General features: G+C 41.4%; 1 protein-coding gene across 1 annotated transcript; it reads left to right on the forward strand.

The window, feature by feature from the left end:
• Nucleotides 1–352: 352 nt before the first annotated feature.
• Nucleotides 353–17,681, forward strand: vwde (von Willebrand factor D and EGF domains). Its single transcript, XM_041183980.1, has 5 exons — nucleotides 353–584; nucleotides 1,347–1,442; nucleotides 10,484–10,588; nucleotides 10,793–10,888; nucleotides 17,572–17,681. Exons 1-5 carry the CDS (start codon nucleotides 353–355, stop codon nucleotides 17,679–17,681), a joined length of 639 nt encoding a protein of 212 aa, XP_041039914.1.
• Nucleotides 17,682–18,124: the final 443 nt, after the last annotated feature.

Genomic DNA, 18,124 nt, shown 5'->3' on the forward strand with positions numbered 1-18,124 from the left:
ATAGTGGAAATACCAGCACATCTTAAATTTTGGGATTTTCTTCCAGCTTCTACAAATCACCGTTCTCTTTAGGACAACGGGTTGGCTGTGAAAATTTTAATGTTTAAAAATATATGGAAAAGTAAGTCTTAGGTTAAACCTCCAAAGCCTCTATAAACTGGCATTTCTTTTGCATTATTCATCGAGCTCCTCTTTCCCAACCCGACTTGAAGTCACTGCAAACAACCAATTGGAGTGTCTGGGAGACTTGTGGGGAGGTCGGCAGGAATTGGGCTGAAACTTCATGAGCGAAGTTAGAGACACTCGGTGCCTTTCCAGTTCACGGTTAGGCGCCTGGCAGCCACAAAACAGAATGAAAGTTCAGAAGACACAGCCCGGTGCAATTTTGTTTATTTCTCAGTGTTTGGTCCTCCTGCTACTGGGGCTTTGCGAAGCTCGGTCGAAAGCATCACGTGGAGTGGTAGTTCCTTTTGTTTTCGATCCTAAAGCGAAGTGCGACCCTCCTTGTCAACATGTGGGGCTATGTATCAGGAACAACACCTGCTTTTGTTCCAAAGGATACGAGGGCGATCTCTGCCAGTATGGTAAATCAACACTTGCATCTTATTCAGTGTTATATTCCAAAATGACAGAAAAAGCTGCCGGTCAATTTCTGATCAATTTCACCGCTTAGATTTAGTTCGATACTTAACTCCAGGTATTTTTTGGAATCGTCAAGATGGGAAGAAATTTCAAAAATACTCTTACATATTTTTTAATTAACTTTTAATTTTTAGACTTATTTGAGACTATTATGATTGAAGGTTAAAGGGATCAAGTAATTGTGTTTCCGAAAAAAAAGCTTTTCGGTTCATTAATAGATTCAAAATGTTATATATAAATATATATATACTTCTGTAGTTGGCAGGACCTATTTGACGGCGGGGAGGGGGGTTTAAACTAAACCTTGGTGGTGGGTCAGACAATTTGATTTCCTGTGTTGAAGGTGAACGAATGAAGAGACCAAGTCAGTAAAAATAAAAGTCGGAGGTAAGCAATGTTCCATAAATCTAAGTTCACACCAGGATGGTAGCTTGGTGCTTTCCGAACTGCGTGTGATTTTAAAAGCAGATGTCGATTTATAGCAAATTGGTTAGCAACGCCCCACCCCCCAAATAACGGAGAATGTATTCATTGTAAAGCTGAGAGCTGCGTTTGGAAATATATGTTCGGTTTTATCTTTATGCGTCAGAAAACTGTTTAAAGCCGTTGTGCTAATAAAAGCCATTCGGTTAAGTGTCGCGGTCTGATGACTATGCCTGTACTTAGAGGGAAACACACTCACTCCTCATTAAATGTGATTCTAGTAACTTGTTATCCCAAGTGCAAGAACGGCGGAGAGTGTCTCCGCCCTGGGAAGTGCCGATGTCCACCTGGAGTTAGAGGAAGATACTGCCACAAAGGTACGTGTCGTATTAGAAAGCAAATCAACTCATTATTACAAAAAGCTACTGTAAACCGGCTGCTTTTATTGTTAGCAATTTCTTAATTTGCTTACAGGACACACCTCTTCACTCACTTTACAAATCATCTTGGTTGTTTGGAAAGAACATCGAATTGTCGCCGAGTTATTTTTGTAAATGGATTTGCTTACTGCTGCTTCTCTGCATCCTGTCTGTCTGGGACCTCCCGCCTTTCAAATTCGAAGTAAAAACAAACAGGAAGCGCTGGAAATATTCAGCAGGTCTGGCAGCATCAGTGGCGAGAGAAACAGAGTTAAAGTTTCAAACCTTTCATCAGAACTGGAACTGGTTTTAAGCAAATACTTAGCCAGGGAGAGGAGGGGGTGGGAAAGAACAGGAGGGAAGGATTGGCAGGCAGGAGCAATTAAATGACAAGAAAAAGATGATGGTGCAAGGCTAAAGGAGATGTTAAAGGACAAGAAACAAAACAGTTGATCTAAAGGATGTGTAAATGGGAAAAGCAGACCCACCATCAAGTACTGCTATCTGAAAACTCTGAAAAAAATGGGGGCACAGGTTATAATTTGAAATTATTGAACATACTGTAGAGTGTGGAAGGCTGAAAAGAGCTGAATGGAAAGATGAGATGCTGCTCCTCAAGTTTATGTTAAACTTCAATGGAACAGAGTGGGAGTGGAGCAGAGTATTAAAACGACCAGCAAATGATAGCTCAGGGTCATGCTTGTGGACTGAATAGAGGTATCATCCAATCTGCATTTGGTCTTCCAAAGAAGCTTCATTGTGAGCAGCAAATACAGTATATTAAATCAAAGGGAATACAAGTAAATCTGTTTCGCCTGAACTGAGTGCTGGTGTCCTGGATGGTGGTAAAGAAGGAGGGAAAAGGGGAGATCTTGCATCTCCTGCACTTGCATGGGAAGATGCCACAAGAAAGGGAGCTGTTGTTCAGTTTGGTTAAGGAGTGGAATGGAGGGAATGGGTCATTCAGCATTATAGCAAGATGTGCTCAGTTGACAGAGGAGAATCTGTCAACTTGACATGGTTAGGCTGGTGGTTGGAAGTTGAGGACAAGGGAAATCTATCGTGGTTCTTGGAGGGAGGGAAGGAAAGGGATAACAGCAGAAGCTTTAGAAATAGAAAGGACAAGGTTGACGGCCCTGTTAATCACAATGACGGGGAATCTTGGCTGGAAAAAAAAGAATAACATCATGGAAAGACTGGTATGGAAGATTGCATGGTTAGAACAGATGTGATGGAAATCATAGAATGGCTACAGCATAGAAGGAGGCTGATCAGTCTGTCATGTCTCTGCTATTCCAATAGTTCCACATCTGCTCTATAGCCTTGTAAATTTCTTCCTCCAAATAATTATCCAATACCCTTTATAAGCCACAATTGAATCTCTCTCCATCACAATTTCAGGCAATGTATTCCAAACCCTAACTACTCATTGTGTAAAAAAAGGCTTCTCCTCGTTTCACCTTTGGTTCTTTTGCCATTCGCTTTAAATAGCTGTCTTCCACCCCTTTACCAATGGGAACAGTTTCTCCCTGTCGACCCTGTCCAGATCCCTCATGATTTTGAATACCTCTATCAAATCTTTTCTCAACGTCCTCTGAGGAGAACAGCTCCAGCTTCTCCAATCTGTCCATGTAACTGAAATTCCTCATCCCTGGAATCATTCCTTTCTGGAGCTTCTCTAAAATGTTCACATCCTTCCTAAAGTTTGGTGCCCAGAATTGGATGCACTACCCCAGTTGAGGCTGGAGCAGTGTTTTATAAAGTTTCACCATAACCCCCTTGCATTGTACTCGGTGCCTCTATTTATAAAGTTCAGGATCCTGTATGCCTTATTAACTGCGTTCTCAAACTGCCCTGCTACCTTCAATGATTTGTACAGATGAACACTTGGTCACTCTACTCCTGCAACTCTTTTAGAATTATATATTTTAATTTATATTGCCTCTCCTCATTCTTCCTCCTAAATGTATCACTTCACACTTCTCTGCATTATGTTTCATCTGCCACGTGTCTGCCCATTCCACCAACCTGCCTATCTCCTCTTGAAGTACACCTCTGTCCTCCCCACAGTACACAATACTTCCAAGTTTTGTGTCATCTGCAAATTTTGAAATTGTGTCCTATGTATGCAAGTCTAGGTCATTAATATATATCAAGAAAAGCAATGGTCTTAATACTAGCCCTTGGAGAACCCATCTATATAACTTCCTCTAGACCGAAAAAACACCTTTCACCACTACTCTGTTTCCTGTCACTCAGCCAACTTTGCATCCATGCTGCCAACATCTCTTTTATTTCATGGGCTTTAACTTTGCTGACAAACATTTTATTAAATGCCTTTTGGAAGTCCATGTTCACCATAACCACATTATCTTCGTCAACCCTCTTTGTTACTTCATCAAAACACTCATTAACTTATTTAAACATGATTGACCTGTAACAGATCCATGCTGGCTTTTCTTAATTAATCCATACTTGTCCAAGTGACTGTTAATTTTGTCCCAGATCATTATTTCTAAAAGCTTCCCCACCACTGAGATTAAATTGACTGACCTGTGGATGCTGGGTTTATCCTTTCACCCTTTTTTGAACAAGGATGTAACATTTGCAATTCTGGCACCACCATGCAGCAAAGGAGGATTTGAAGATTATGGTCAGTGCCTCTGCACTCTCCACCCTTACTTCTCTCAGTTTTCTCAGGTACAGCTGATCTTGATCTGGTGACTGATCAAATTTTAAGTACAGCCAGCTTTTCTAATACTTCCTCTATACAGTGCCTCAACTACATCCTCCTTCACTATGATTTTGGAAGCAATTTCCTTCTTGGTGAAGACAGATGCAAAGTATTAATTTAATAGCTCAGTCATGCTCTCTAACATTGTGCATAAATATCCTTTTGGTCCTTAATCGGCCCCAATCCTCCAGTTACCATCCTTTTACTATTTATAGGCCTATAGAAGACTTTTTAATTCCTTTTTGTGTTAGTTGCCGGTCTCTGCTCATACTTTTCTTTGATTCTCTTATTTCTTTTTTCACTTCCTCTCTGAACTTTCTATATTCAGCCTGGTCCTCAACTGTACTCTGCACCTGACATCTGTCATAGGCACCCTTTTTCTCCTTCATCTTACTCTCTATCTCTTTCGTCATGCAGAGAGTTCTGGCTTTGTTTGTCCTATCTTTCCACCTCACGGGAATGTACCTTGACTGTACCCTAACCATCTCTTTTAGACAGCCCATTCCTCCATTACAGTTTTGCCTGCCAATCTTTGATTCCAGTTTACCTGGGCCTGGTCCACTCTCCCCATTGAAATTGGCCCTCCTCCAACTAATTATTTTTACTCTGGATTGCTCCTTGTCCTTTACCATTGCTAACCTAAACATTCTGATCACTCTTTTCTCATTGTTCCCCTACTGGCACTTGATTCACTTGGCCCACATCATTCCGTAGAACCAGATCTAACAATGTCTCCTTCTTCATTGTACTGGAAACATACTGATCCATAAAATTCTCCTGAACACACTTCAGAAACTCTTCCCCGCCCCCACCCCCCCACCCACCCTTGACACTACTACTATCCTTGTCTATATTAAGATCAAGGAATGGAGAAACTGGGAAAATGGAATAGAATCTTTACAGGAAGCCAACTGGGAGGATGTGTAGTTAAAGTAGCTGTGGGAATCAGTGAGCAGTGGATATATTATAGTGGGTAATGGTCAATAGCCTATCCCTAGTAATAGAGACGGATAAATTGTGAAAGAATAGTGAAGAGTTGGAGATGTACCAGGTGAAGGTAAAGGGAGAGTAGAAATTGAACACAAACTTAATTGAATTATCCTACATTGATGATGCTACCTCCAAAAACAGTTCCTCTGACATGTCTTCCTTCTTCCTTAACCGAGGTTTTCCACCCACGTTGTTGACAGGGCCCTCAACCATGTCCGGCCCATCTCCCATGCATCCGCCCTCATGCCTTCTCCTCCCTCCCAGAAACATGATAGGGTCCCCCTTGTCCTCACTTATCACCCCACCAGCCTCCGCATTCAAAGGATCATCCTCTGCCATTTCCGCCAACTCCAGCATGATGCCACCACCAAACACATCTTCCTTTCACACCCCCGGCGGCATTCCGTAGGGATCGTTCCCTCCGGGACACCCTGGTCCACTCCTCCATCACCCCCTACTCCTTAACTCTCACCTATGGCACCTCCCCATGCCCACGCAAAAGATGCAACACCTGCCCCTTCACTTCCTCTCTCCTCACCGTCCAAGGGCCCAAACACTTCTTTCAAGTGAAGCAGCATTTCACTTGCATTTCCCCCAACTTAGTCTACTGCATTCGTTGCTCCCATTGCGGTCTCCTCTACATTGGAGAGACCAAATGTAAACTGGGCGACCACTTTGCAGAACACCTGCGGTCTGTCCGCAAGAATGACCCAAACCTCCCTGTCGCTTGCCATTTTAACACTCCACCCTGCTCTCTTGCCCACATGTCTGTCCTTGGCTTGCTGCATTGTTCCAGTGAAGCCCAACCTAAACTGGAGGAACAGCACCTTATCTTCCGACTAGGCACTTTACAGCCTTCCGGACTGAAGATTGAATTCAACAACTTTAGATCTTGAACTCCTTCTTCCATCCCCACCCCCTTTCTGTTTCTTCCCCCTTCCTTTTGTTTTTTCCAATAATTTATATAGATTTTTCTTTTCCCACCTATTTCCATTATTTTTAAATCTTTTATGCCTTGCTAGCCTTTCCACCCCATCCCCACTAGAGCTGTACCTTGAGTGTGCTACCATCCATTCTTAATTAGCTCATTCATTTAGATAATATCACCACCTTCAACGCCTCTGTGTTCTTTTGTTCTTTTGTCTGTGACATCTTTTGATTATCTGCTCCTATCACTGCTTGCTTGTCCCTACAACCACACCACCACCCCCCACTTCTCTTCCCGCCCCCCCCACCTTAAACCAGCTTATTTTTCACCCCTTTCTTAAGATTCATTCAGTTCTGTTGAAGGGTAATGAGGACTTGAAACGTCAACTCTTTTCTTTTCCGCCGATGCTGCCAGACCTGCTGAGTTTTTCCAGGTAATTCTGTTTTTGTTTTGAATTATCCTGTTCAGGGCAAGAGTAGGAAATGGTACCGATCATCAATGTCCCTCAACAGGTGAGGGAGGGGACCAGATTATCACTGAAATAAAGACTGTTCTACATATTCCATGAAAAGGCAGACATAGCTAGGTCCTATAAGGGTTCCCAAAGCAACATATTTTACTTGCAAGAAGTAAGTGGAGTTAGAAAAGTTGTTCAATGTGAAAACAAGTTCATCCATGCAGAGTAAGGTGGTGGTAGATGGGGATTGGCGTGCTCCACCTGGAAGCCTGTTTCACATATTGATCATTTGCCTGTGAAGAAAATATCAATTCAAAAAATTTTTTTTATGAGGTTGAACCAGAGTTTCCTTGCCCTAATCTTGTAATGTGAAGTAATATTCTGAATGTATTTTATCCATTCCCTTAACTAATTTGTATACCTCAAAGATCAACTCCCAGTTGCCTCCTTTCCAGGCTGAAAAGCTGAGTTTTTCTTCTCAACTCAGACTCCTGATGCTAAAACTCAGCCTGTTTGCTCTTCTGCACAGGCCCTTACTCCATCTGTTTTCTCAGAAACTAGGAATAAATATCACATTCTAGTTGTAATCTAACTACACCTATTATATTCAGTTTGGTTAGCATCTCTGACATATTTTATTGCTTTAGCTATGACATTCAACATTCTGAAAGCTCTGGATTGGTTGGGTACCTTTAGTATTCAGTTTACTAAGACTCTAAAGTTTCTTCCAGCATCACCCTTAACTATTTCAACATTATTCATGGACTACTTACTTTCCCTTTCAATGTACAGTATTTTAGCCTTGTTTATATTAAACATCATCTGCTCTTGTTCTGTCTGAATCCTGTTTTGTCCATTTCTTCTTAACTGCTTCCTCTGATTCCAGTATTGTTTTTCTTTATTTTTTCATGAGATGTGGGTGTCACTGGCAAAGCCAGCATTTGTTGCCCATCCCTGATTCCCTTGAACTGAGAGTCGAGCACATTGCTGTGAGCCTGGAGTCACATGTAGGCTAGACCAGGTGAGGATGGCAGAGTTGCTCCCCTAAAGGACACCAGTGAACCAGATGGGTTTTTACAACAATCAATGATAGTTGTCATAGTCACAATTACTGAGACTAGCTTTATTAATTGAATTTAAATTCCACCAGCTGCCATAGTGGGATTTGAACCTGTGTATCCAGGGCATTAGCTGTGCCTCTGGATTACTAGTCAATTAATATTACCACTATACCACCATTATATTAATAAGACCCCCTCCCTGCCTTCAAACTCGCTGGTGGGGGAGTGTAAAATCCAGCCTCAAGTGCAATGGGCCCCTACTTCCTTATTTGTTGTTGGGATATGGGCAACATTGGCAAGAACACATTTATAGTCCATTCCTAGTTTCTCTGATGAGGTGTTGAGGACCTTCTTCTTGAACTATTGCAGTCCTTATGGTGATACCCCTCCATGGTGTTGTTGCAGGGCTGTGAGGTGCTGTTTAAATGAGTTCTTGTGTCTGATAGTGTAAACTGCAGCTGTAATGGCTGATGTTGCAGAAGCTCAGTAGAAGGGTCCATCAGCTGAACTGCTCTGTTGTGAATAGTTTGAGCTGTTTGAATTTTTTAACTAATTTTTAAATATTTTTAAAGTACGACAGCACAGCTATCAAATTAGTTTTGTTATTTATCTTCTGATTTTTGTGACTGATATGAAGCATAGCTGCCTCAATTCTCTAAGATGTAAAAATTTTGCTTTTCAAGATGAGTGATAATATATAGATACATTATTAATTTTTTAAAAAATTCACTCATGGGATGTGGGTGTCGTGGGCTGGGCCAGCATTTATTGCCCATCCCTAATTGCCCTTGAGAAGGTGGTGGTGAGCTGCCTTCTGGAACCACAGCAGTCCATGTGGTGTAGGTACACTCACAGTGCTGTTAAGGATGGAGTTCCAGGATTTTGACCCAGCAACAGTGAAGGAGCGACGATATATTTCCAAGTCAGGATGGTGAGTGACTTGGAGGGGAAATTCCAGGTGGTGGTGGCGGTTGTGGGTTTGGAAGGTGCTGTCTAAAGAACCTTGATGAGTTCCTGCAGTGCATTTGTAGATGGTTCACATTGCTGCTACTGCGTGTTGGTGAATGTATGTGGGTCAGATGCCAATCAAATGGGCTGCTTTTTCCTGGATGGTGTAAAGCTTCTTGAGTGTTATTGGAGCTGCACTCATCCAGGCAAGTGAAGAGCATTCCATCTGACTTGTGCCATGTAGATGGTGGGCAGACTTGGGGAGTCAGGAAGTGAGTTACTCACTACAGGATTCCTAGCCTCTGACCTATTCTTGTAGCTACAGTATTTATATGTCTAGTCCGGTTCGGTTTCTGGTCAATTGAAACCCTATGATGTTGATAGTGGAGAATTCAGCGATGGTAATGCCATTGAATGTCAAGGGGAATTGGTTAGATTCTCTCTTGTTGGAGGTGGTCATTGCCTGGCACTTGTGAGGCGCAAATGTTACTTGCCACTTATCAGCCTAAGCCTGGATATTATTCAGGTCTTGCTGCATTTGGACATGGATTGCTTCAGTACCTGAGGAGTCGCGAATGGTGTTGAACATTGTACAAACATCAGCGAACATCCCCACTTCTAACCTTATGATAGAAGGAAGGTCATTGATGAAGCAGCTGAAGTTGGTAGGGCCTAAGGCACCACCCTGAGCAACTCCTGGGGAACTTGTTGTCTGTCAAACTGTGGTGTCCTTATTTAGTTTAGTATACCTTCAAACTTGCTTTTCTAGTTAACATTAGAAACATAAATGTTGAAGTTTTGTTTTTGCTTTACTAATTCCTTCCTAATGATGGTTCTGATTGTGAGAAAAAAAAAGTTTCTAAGGTATAAAACTGTATTTTGTGCACTTCATTCATAAAACTCTTAAAATTCAAATTACATTTGCATAATGATTATTTTAGAGAAATAATTTTCCTTTAGATGTAAGAAATTATGTTCTGTATTAATGTCTTAGATATTGCATAGAAACTATATGGAACCAATTTTGAAACCAAGTATTTTAGTAATGCTTAAGGTATAATTTAAAGATCTGCCTTAATTCAGGTGTTTTCAGTTCTTATAGTTACATATACTTGATTAATTAGGAAGGGATGGATTGGGTCGATAGAAGTAAACAGTAATCAGTACTTGCAGAATCTAGAGTGAGGAATATAGAAAGAGAGATTTATGAAAGAAAGCAGGAGAACGTTTCTACATAGAGGGTTATATGGCTGTTGAATGCACTTGCAATGAACGGACAAGTTCCAACTATTTCTGGTGAGTTTTTGAGTACCTAGTCAGTGGGTAAGAACCCCAACTTCATGCCATTCCAATTGTTTGAATACTGAGTCTCAGGGTTCGTAAAATTGAAACTAAGACTATTCCAACTATACTGCCAGATTTTGCTGAAAGGGTGCATCTTGCAGTAAGGCCAGTTAGATCAACATACAATTACATATTTAGGTTTTAAAAAATTTTGCCCACAAAGTTGCTGGAAATGTGCGCTGTTCACTTCACAGTGAGGACAATCGGGCAACGTTAATGTTAGAGCAGTGGAAATTGTCTAACAATTTATGGTGATTCACAATCCACGGGTCATTTCTTCCTGAGTAAAGTTTGCTGGTTGTTTAGGATATTAACAATAGCATGCATCATTCAGGTACAATTTTTTCTGCAAAATTTGGCCCACAATATTAGATAGTTTGGTATTGAGAAGGAAAGGGGAGCAAATGAATATTGGAACAGAGTGGGTATGTGAGATTAGGATTACTGTTTGTAAGATTACTGTCCATGTTAAAAATTAAATTAAAAAGCTTTCAAATTTGTAAAACTTTATTTCACACAAATGTTGTCTCCACATAGCTACTTGTGATGGCGGCTGTCTCAATGGTGGAGAGTGCATCTCTGTAAACAGTGTTGTGAAGTGTCTCTGTTCCTCAGGCTGGATGGGATCAAGATGCCAGGAAGGTAAAGGAACTCTTGTGTTGGAATTTTGTTTTGGTAAAACAAAAGGTAAAATAAAATTCTTGCATTGTTTGTAAAGTGTTCATGTGGTTAAGGGATATATTTTCTCTGAAAATGTCAGTGGCTTCATCATGTTATTGAAATTAGGAATCCTGAAAATGTATATCTGTTATATCTTCTTCCATCCTTCCTCCACCTGCCCAACAGCAATCTGTCCCCAGGGATGTCGGAATGGTGGAAGCTGTTTGGCACCAGGTATCTGTAATTGTCAAGATGGATGGGTTGGTGGTGCCTGCCATTTAGGTAAGTTTGAATCTGCATTTAAGACATAACATGCTTTACTTTTTTATACACTGTTGTGTAAGACCAGGAATAATGAGATCTCCAAGGCTGTTCAACTGCGGGTTTATTTTTTTCTTTTAAAATATATTAAGAATGCACTTTATTACATTCTATTTTTATGGTAGTTAATGGTGTCTATTTATGTCGTGCTATTGAGGAAGCATCAAACATGTTGGGCAGGAATTTCCATTATGTTGTGTTGGATTTTCCATGTAATTCACCTGAAATTGGTCGAAGCCCCACAAAAGATGGTAGAATTTCAAGCACAAATTATGTTCAGTACAAATTCTGAATCTTTTGCATTAGTTTAAAAAAATATCAGGCTAGAAGCCAAAACTTGACCATGATCCCAGAGTGAATTGATCATCATAGTATGTTTCTGCAATTTGCATCCATTTCCAGGCCTTTGAAGGGGTTCTTAAAATTAAACTTTTTTCTGATGGAAGGATGCAAATAGGCAATTTTTAAAGGCTTTTAAATATTAAATAGTTAATTTACTTAGAAACTGACTATTTTACACCAATGTAAACAGTAAATGGTTCTGTATAGTTTTTTAAAGCCATTTTTGATTATCTAAAATCATGTTACCCGCAGGTGGTGGACTGGATGTTCTGATTAAAAATGCTTATTTTTATGATAAGTCCATTTTCAGTTGCATTAACAAAACTACACCAGATTACTACTCTTAAGTATATTAAATTTTCTAAAATGATGCTCAACTGGTTCATGGCAGATTTTATGTTTATGATATGCAAACATGAGGGAGTGGAAACTTGAGCAGAAAAGACACTTCTGAAAACTAACACAAATTTAAGTGTAATTTGTGCCTGGATCATTGATCCAAAAAATTTGACTAGACAATTCCTGAAAAATGCTTGTTACATAACACATCATAAATTCACAAATTCAGTTAAACCTAATATCTACAAGCAGCATAATGCACTCTGCTAGTCGTCCAGACATCCTGGATTCTTGTCACATCCTTTCCACAACAAATAGCCCATTAATAATGATGCATGTAATTTGTCACAATGACCACATACATGTTTATAGTGTTATATAAGTCCCAGGGTGGTAGTTTGTGTAGGTGTCTTTTGAGAGGGGCATGTTGAAGTCCAGTATTGAATAAAAGCTTGGATCAGTTTTTTCCCTGATGATGGAATTAAGTAAAGGTAAAGCTGAGCAGTGTCGTGGAGGTGGATGTAAGCGGTTCTAAGTGATGGTTAGGATATGGTTTTTGAAGCTCAGTTCAAGGTTGAACAGGACACTGTGGTTGTGCAGCCTTTGGCTCAGCTGGGGGAAGTGGCCAGGAAAATAAACTATATCCAGGGCAAGTATATGCAGTTGTTAGCAGGAACTGAACACAATGGATTTGATTTGCACAATATTGAGGTGAAAAAAAGTTCCGACTCAGCAATGATTTTATGTTGGAGAGACTGTCTATTTCATTATTACAATAATATTTTTAAAGATTAAATTTTTCACTTACTTCCTTTAATGACTGGTGAGTGAATTGATGTACCTTCATAAAATAGATTGGAAAGATGAGGAAGAAATCATCCTGGTTAGATGGCAGACTAGATATTTTCTTCATGTCATTGCTGGCAATGCTTTGGTAGTGCCCTCAATTCAGAGTTATTTTCATGGCCCAAGTGTAGTATGTGAAGGCCCACCTTTGCTACAGCTACTTTGAAACTATCTTGCAACACAATTGAAGCACAGTAAGTTCTTGAAAATAAACAGACAAGTTGCAGATCATAACTACATAAGAAATAGGAGCATAGATCCATCATTTAATAAGCTCATGGGTGAACCTCTACACCAACTCTACTTTCACACCCAACCCCAATATATCTTGATTCCCTAAGGTCCCAAAAATCTTTCGATCTTTCTCTTGAATATATTCAATGATTGAGCATCCAAAGCCTCTCGGATGGAGAATTCTAAAAACACACAACCCTCTGAGTAAAGAAATTTCTCCTCATCTCTGTCTTAAAGGTCATCATAGAGTCATAGAGGTCAACAGCACAGAAAAAGGCCCTTCGGCCCATCGGGTCTGCGCCGGTCAAACAAGTACCTAATTATTCTAATCCCATTTTCCAGCACTAGGCCCATAGTCTTGTATACCATGGCATTGCAAGTGCACATCCAAATACTTCTTAAATGTTATGAGGGTTTGTGCCTCTACCACCCTTTCAGACAGTGAGTTCCAGATTCCCACCACCCTCTGGGTGAAAAAAATCTTCCTCACATCCCCTCTAAACCTCCTGCCCCTTACCTTAAATCTATGCCCCTGGTTATTGATCCCTCCACCAAGGTGAAAAGTTCCTTCCTGTCTACTCTATCTATGTCCCTCATAATTTTATACACCTCAATCATGTCCCCCCTCAATCTCCTCTGCTCCAGGGAAAATAGCCCCAGTCTATCCAATCTCTCCTCATAATTAAAACTCTCCAGCTCAGGCAACATGCTGGTAAATCTCCTCTGCACTCTCTCTAGTGCAATCACATCCTTCCTAAGATGCAGATTCCAGAACTGCACGCAATACTCTAGCTGTGGCCCAACCAGCATTTTATACAGTTCCCGCATAACTTTCCTGCTCTTATATTCTTTGTCTCGGCTAATAAAGGTAAGAATCCCATATGCCTTCTTAACCACCTTATCTACCTGTCCCACTACCTTAAGGAACAGGTGGACATGTACACCAACGTCCCTCTGATCCTCGGTATTTCCCAGGGTCCTACCATTCATCGTGTATTCCCGTGCCTTGTTTGTCCTGCCCAAGTGCATCACCTCACAGTTATCCAGATTAAATTCCATTTGCCACTGATCAGCCCATCTGACCAGCCTGTCTATATCCTCCTGTAATCTAGGGCCATCCTCACTATTTACCACCCCACCAATTTTCATGTCATCCGCGAACTTACTGATCAACCCTCCTACATTCAAGTCTAAATCATTTATATATACCACAAACAGCAAGGGACCCAACACCGATCTCCTTGGAACCCCACTGGACACAGGCATCCAGTTAGAAAAACACTCTTCGACCATCACCCTCTGCTTCCTGTCACTTACCAATTTTGGATCCAATTTGCCAAATTGCCTTGGATCCCAAGGGCTCTTACCTTTGTTATCAGTCTCCCATGCTGAAGTCCAAGCAGACTACGTCAAATGCATTGCACTCATCTACACACCCGGTCACCTCTTCGAAAAATTGAATCAAATTGGTCAGAAGTGACCTTCCCTTAACAAAACCATGCTGATTGTCCTTGATTAATCCCTGCCTCTCTAAGCGTAGCTTAATTCTGACCCTCAGAATTGCTTCCAATAGTTTCCCCAAGACTGGCCTGTAGTTCCTTCGTCTATCCCTTCCTCCCTTCTTCAATAACGGTACCACGTTGGTTGTCCTCCAGTCCTCTGGCACCTCTCCTGTAGCCAGAGAGGTATTGGAAAATTATTGCCAGTGCCCCTGCTATCACTTCCCTTGCCTCACTCAACAGCCTGGGATACATTTCATCTGAGCCTGGAGATTTACCTACTTTTAAGCCTGCCAGACCACTTAGAACCTCCTCCCTTTCTATGCTAAGTTCTTTAATTATATCACAGTCCATCTGCCTGATTTCTATACCCGCATCGCCCCTCTCACTTGTGAACACCGATACAAAGTATTCATTTAGAACCCTACCTACGTTTTCCGGCTCTACACATAAATTACCACTATGGTCTTTTCCTAGTTATCCTCTTACTCTTAATGTACTTGTAAACTAACTTTGGATTTTCCTTTATTTTACCTGCCAATGTTTTTTCATACCCCCTTTTTGCTCTCCTAATTTCCTTTTCAAGTTCCCCCCTACACATTCTATACTCCGCTAGGGTTTCCACTGCGTTGAACCCTCGGTATCTGCCATAAGCCTCCCTTTATCTCTTTGTCCAATCCTGTATATCCCTCGACATCCAGGGTTCCCTGGATTTGTTGGTCCCACCCTTTGTCTTTATTGGAATATGTTGGCCCTGTACTCTCCCTATTTCCTTCTTGAATGAGTCCCATTGCTCTGACGCGGATTTACCTAAAAGTAGCTGCTCACAGTCCACTTGGCCAAATCTTAATTGATCTTATTAAAATCGGCCTTCCCCCAATTTAGAACTCTGATTTCTGGCCCATCCTTGTCCTTGAATCTAATGGAGCTATAATCACTATCTGCAAAATGTTCCCCCACTGATACCGCTACCACATGCCCAGTTTCATTCCCTAAAATTAAGTCCAGGACCGCCCCCTTTCTTGTAGGATGTTCTACGTACAGGCTTAAAAAGCTCTCCTGGATGCATTTTAACAATTCTGCTCCTTCTAAACCTATCACACTATGACTAACCCAGTTAATGTTGGGGAAGTAAAAATCCCTCACTATTACTACCCTATTATTTTTTCTCTGAAATTTGCCTGCATATTTGGTCTTCTATTTCTCTCTCGCTGTTTGGGGGCCTATAGTACACTCCCAGCAATGTGATTGCTTCTCTTTTGTTTTTAAGTTCTACCCATATGGCTTAATTTGAGGAGCCTTTTAAGATGTCATCCCTCCTTACTGCTATAATCCTTGATCAATATTGCAATACCCCCTCCTCTTTTACCTCCTTCCCTGTCTCACCTGAAGACCTTATATCCTGGAATATTGAGCTGCCAATCCTGCCCCTCTCTCAACCATGTATCTATGACAGCAATGACATCATACTTCCATGTGTTAATTTGTGCCCTCAACTCATCTGCCTTATTCGACAGACTCCTTGCATTGAAATAAATACCATCCAACCTTGCCAAGCTCCCTTGTACCTTAACTGGTCTATCATTTCGATGCCTTCCAAACTCATTTGCTCTCTCTTTTAATTTTGGCTGTGCTTCTTCCCCTGCTGAACCTCCTCTCAGGATTCCATCCCCCTGCCAAGTTAGTTTAAACCACCCCCGCCCCCCCACCCCCCAACAGCACTAGCAAACCTCCTCGCAAGGATGTTGGTACCATTCTGGTTCAGTGCAACCTTTCCGCCTTGTACAGGTCCCACCGCCCTCAGAAATGGCCCCAATGCCCAATGTCCTGGAAATCTAAAGCCCTCCCTCTTGCACCATCTCTCCAGCCACACATTCATCTGAACTAATCTTCTATTTCTATACTCACTAGTGCCTGGCACCAGAAGTAATCCAGAGATGACTACCTTTGATGTCCTGTTTTTTAATCTGTTTCTTAGCTCCCTAAATTCTACTTGCAGGACCTCATCCCTCTTTCTACCTATGTCGCTGGTACCAATATGTACCATGATCTCTGTCTATTTTCCCTCCCCCTTTAGAATGCCCTGCAGCCATTCAGTGATATCCTTGACCCTGGCACCAGGAGGCAACATACCACCCTGATGTCATGTCTATGGCCGCAGAAACACCTGTCTGTTCCCTTTACTATCGAGTTTCCTACCACTATTGCACTTCCCCTCTTTTTGACTGCCCCCCCCTCCCGTGCAGATGAGCCACTCATAGTGCCATGAGTGTGGCTGCACTCCCCAGAGGAACCGTTGCTCTCACCGTTTTCCAACACAGAAGAACGGTTCTCGGGCATGATGCACTTGGGGATTTCCTGACTACCTGCCTGACACCTTTCTTTTTACTGATGGTCACCTATTCCATTTCTGTCAGCACTTCCATGTGGGTGACCACATCTAAAAATGTGCTATCTACGAAACTCTCAGTGCCTCCAGCCACCTCTCAAGCTCAAACTTGGAGTTCAAGTAGCTGCAGCTGATGGCACTTCCTGCACACGTGGTCGGTCAGAGCACAAGGAATGTCTAGGACTTCCCACATGTTGCAGACGGTACATAACACGGGACTGAGCTGCCTTGCCATGCCTCTAGTTGAAAAAAAACCCTTACTGTAAGTTAAATACGGAGAAAAAACATTAAATTATTTATGTACTTTAAATAAAAACTAGAACCCTTACTTTTCCTTAGCTTAATCTATTTTAAACTGGAGGAAAAAACTGGAAAAAAACATTTACCCACTACTCAGCAGTCCATTCTCACCTTTGTGCTGACCTCACTTTTTGAAGCTCCCCCAGACTTGCACTGGTTCTGATGTCTCTGCCGTTCTCTCTCCCTGCCTTGAGATGCCACTCTTGTTATTTTCAACAAGAACTGACTGCAGGACACTCATCCCAGACTTCACCATGATACTGACAGCAGGACACCCTTCCCAGACTGCTCACTGCAATGCCAACTGCAGGACACTCTTCCCGGACTGCTTCACCGTGATGCTGACTACAGGACACTCTTCCCAGACTGCTTCACCACGATGCTGATTGCAGAACACTCTTTCCAGACTGCTTCACCGCGATGCTGACTGCAGGACACTCTTCCCAGCGCATGAAAGATATTGGGGGGGGGGGATTTTTAACTTGATGATGCACTTGGAGCAGTGGGTGGGTTTAGTCAGTGCATGGAGAACCAAGAACTAAGTGCAACACATCTATCATTGTTTATTTTTAAGCAATATAATACAAAATGGTTAGAGCAAAAAGTATGTGCATTCTTATCTTTGTTCCAATGATAGACCATGTATAAAAATATTGAATCTGGATAAAAACACTGATCATGCTGTTTGTTTTCAGCGGTTTGTGACATCCCTTGTGTACATGGCGGGAAATGCATTGCGCCTAATGTGTGCCGATGTCGTGGATCCTACACTGGTCCTCAATGCAAACAAAAGAAAAATGAATGAAGAATCCTTTTTCCTGGAGAGGAGCCCTCTTAGTCATTGTTTTCTTTGGTCAAGCCATCTATTAAATGTTTTTAAGTAATAATTCAACAGTGCCAAAAATTGAGAAACAAGTGGAAACTTAATTAAATCATAAACCTTTACATTCTTTTTTAGAAGCTAAAGTGGCTGCACTACGTGGTTGTCTTTTTCTCGGGCCTACTGCCTATGTATTTGCCTAGCTGGGTTTTTAATGCAATGGTTATCTTCCATGTAGTTTCATTCCTGTTAAATGTAATTGAGTGTTGGCATTTTTATTATAAAATTCTAAACAGAGTGATCACACGCCAACCATAATCAGTGGAGATTGCTTAACTTGGTTTTAACAGTCCATGCATTAGGAACAACAGTCACATACAAGTACAATAAAGTATTATTTTGAATTTTTAAAAACTCTTTATTATAGA

This window comes from Carcharodon carcharias, chromosome 3 (genome assembly GCF_017639515.1).
Source record: "Carcharodon carcharias isolate sCarCar2 chromosome 3, sCarCar2.pri, whole genome shotgun sequence".
NCBI classification, from domain to species: Eukaryota; Metazoa; Chordata; class Chondrichthyes; order Lamniformes; family Lamnidae; genus Carcharodon; species Carcharodon carcharias.

Excerpts from the sequence above, each read along its gene's own strand:
- vwde (XM_041183980.1), top strand. The coding sequence starts at position 353 with ATGAAAGTTCAGAAGACACAGCCCGGTGCAATTTTGTTTATTTCTCAG. Across the intron at positions 1,443-10,483 it reads AGGAAGATACTGCCACAAAG|CTACTTGTGATGGCGGCTGT; the intron begins GTACGTGTCGTA and ends GTCTCCACATAG. Across the intron at positions 10,889-17,571 it reads TGGTGGTGCCTGCCATTTAG|CGGTTTGTGACATCCCTTGT; the intron begins GTAAGTTTGAAT and ends GTTTGTTTTCAG.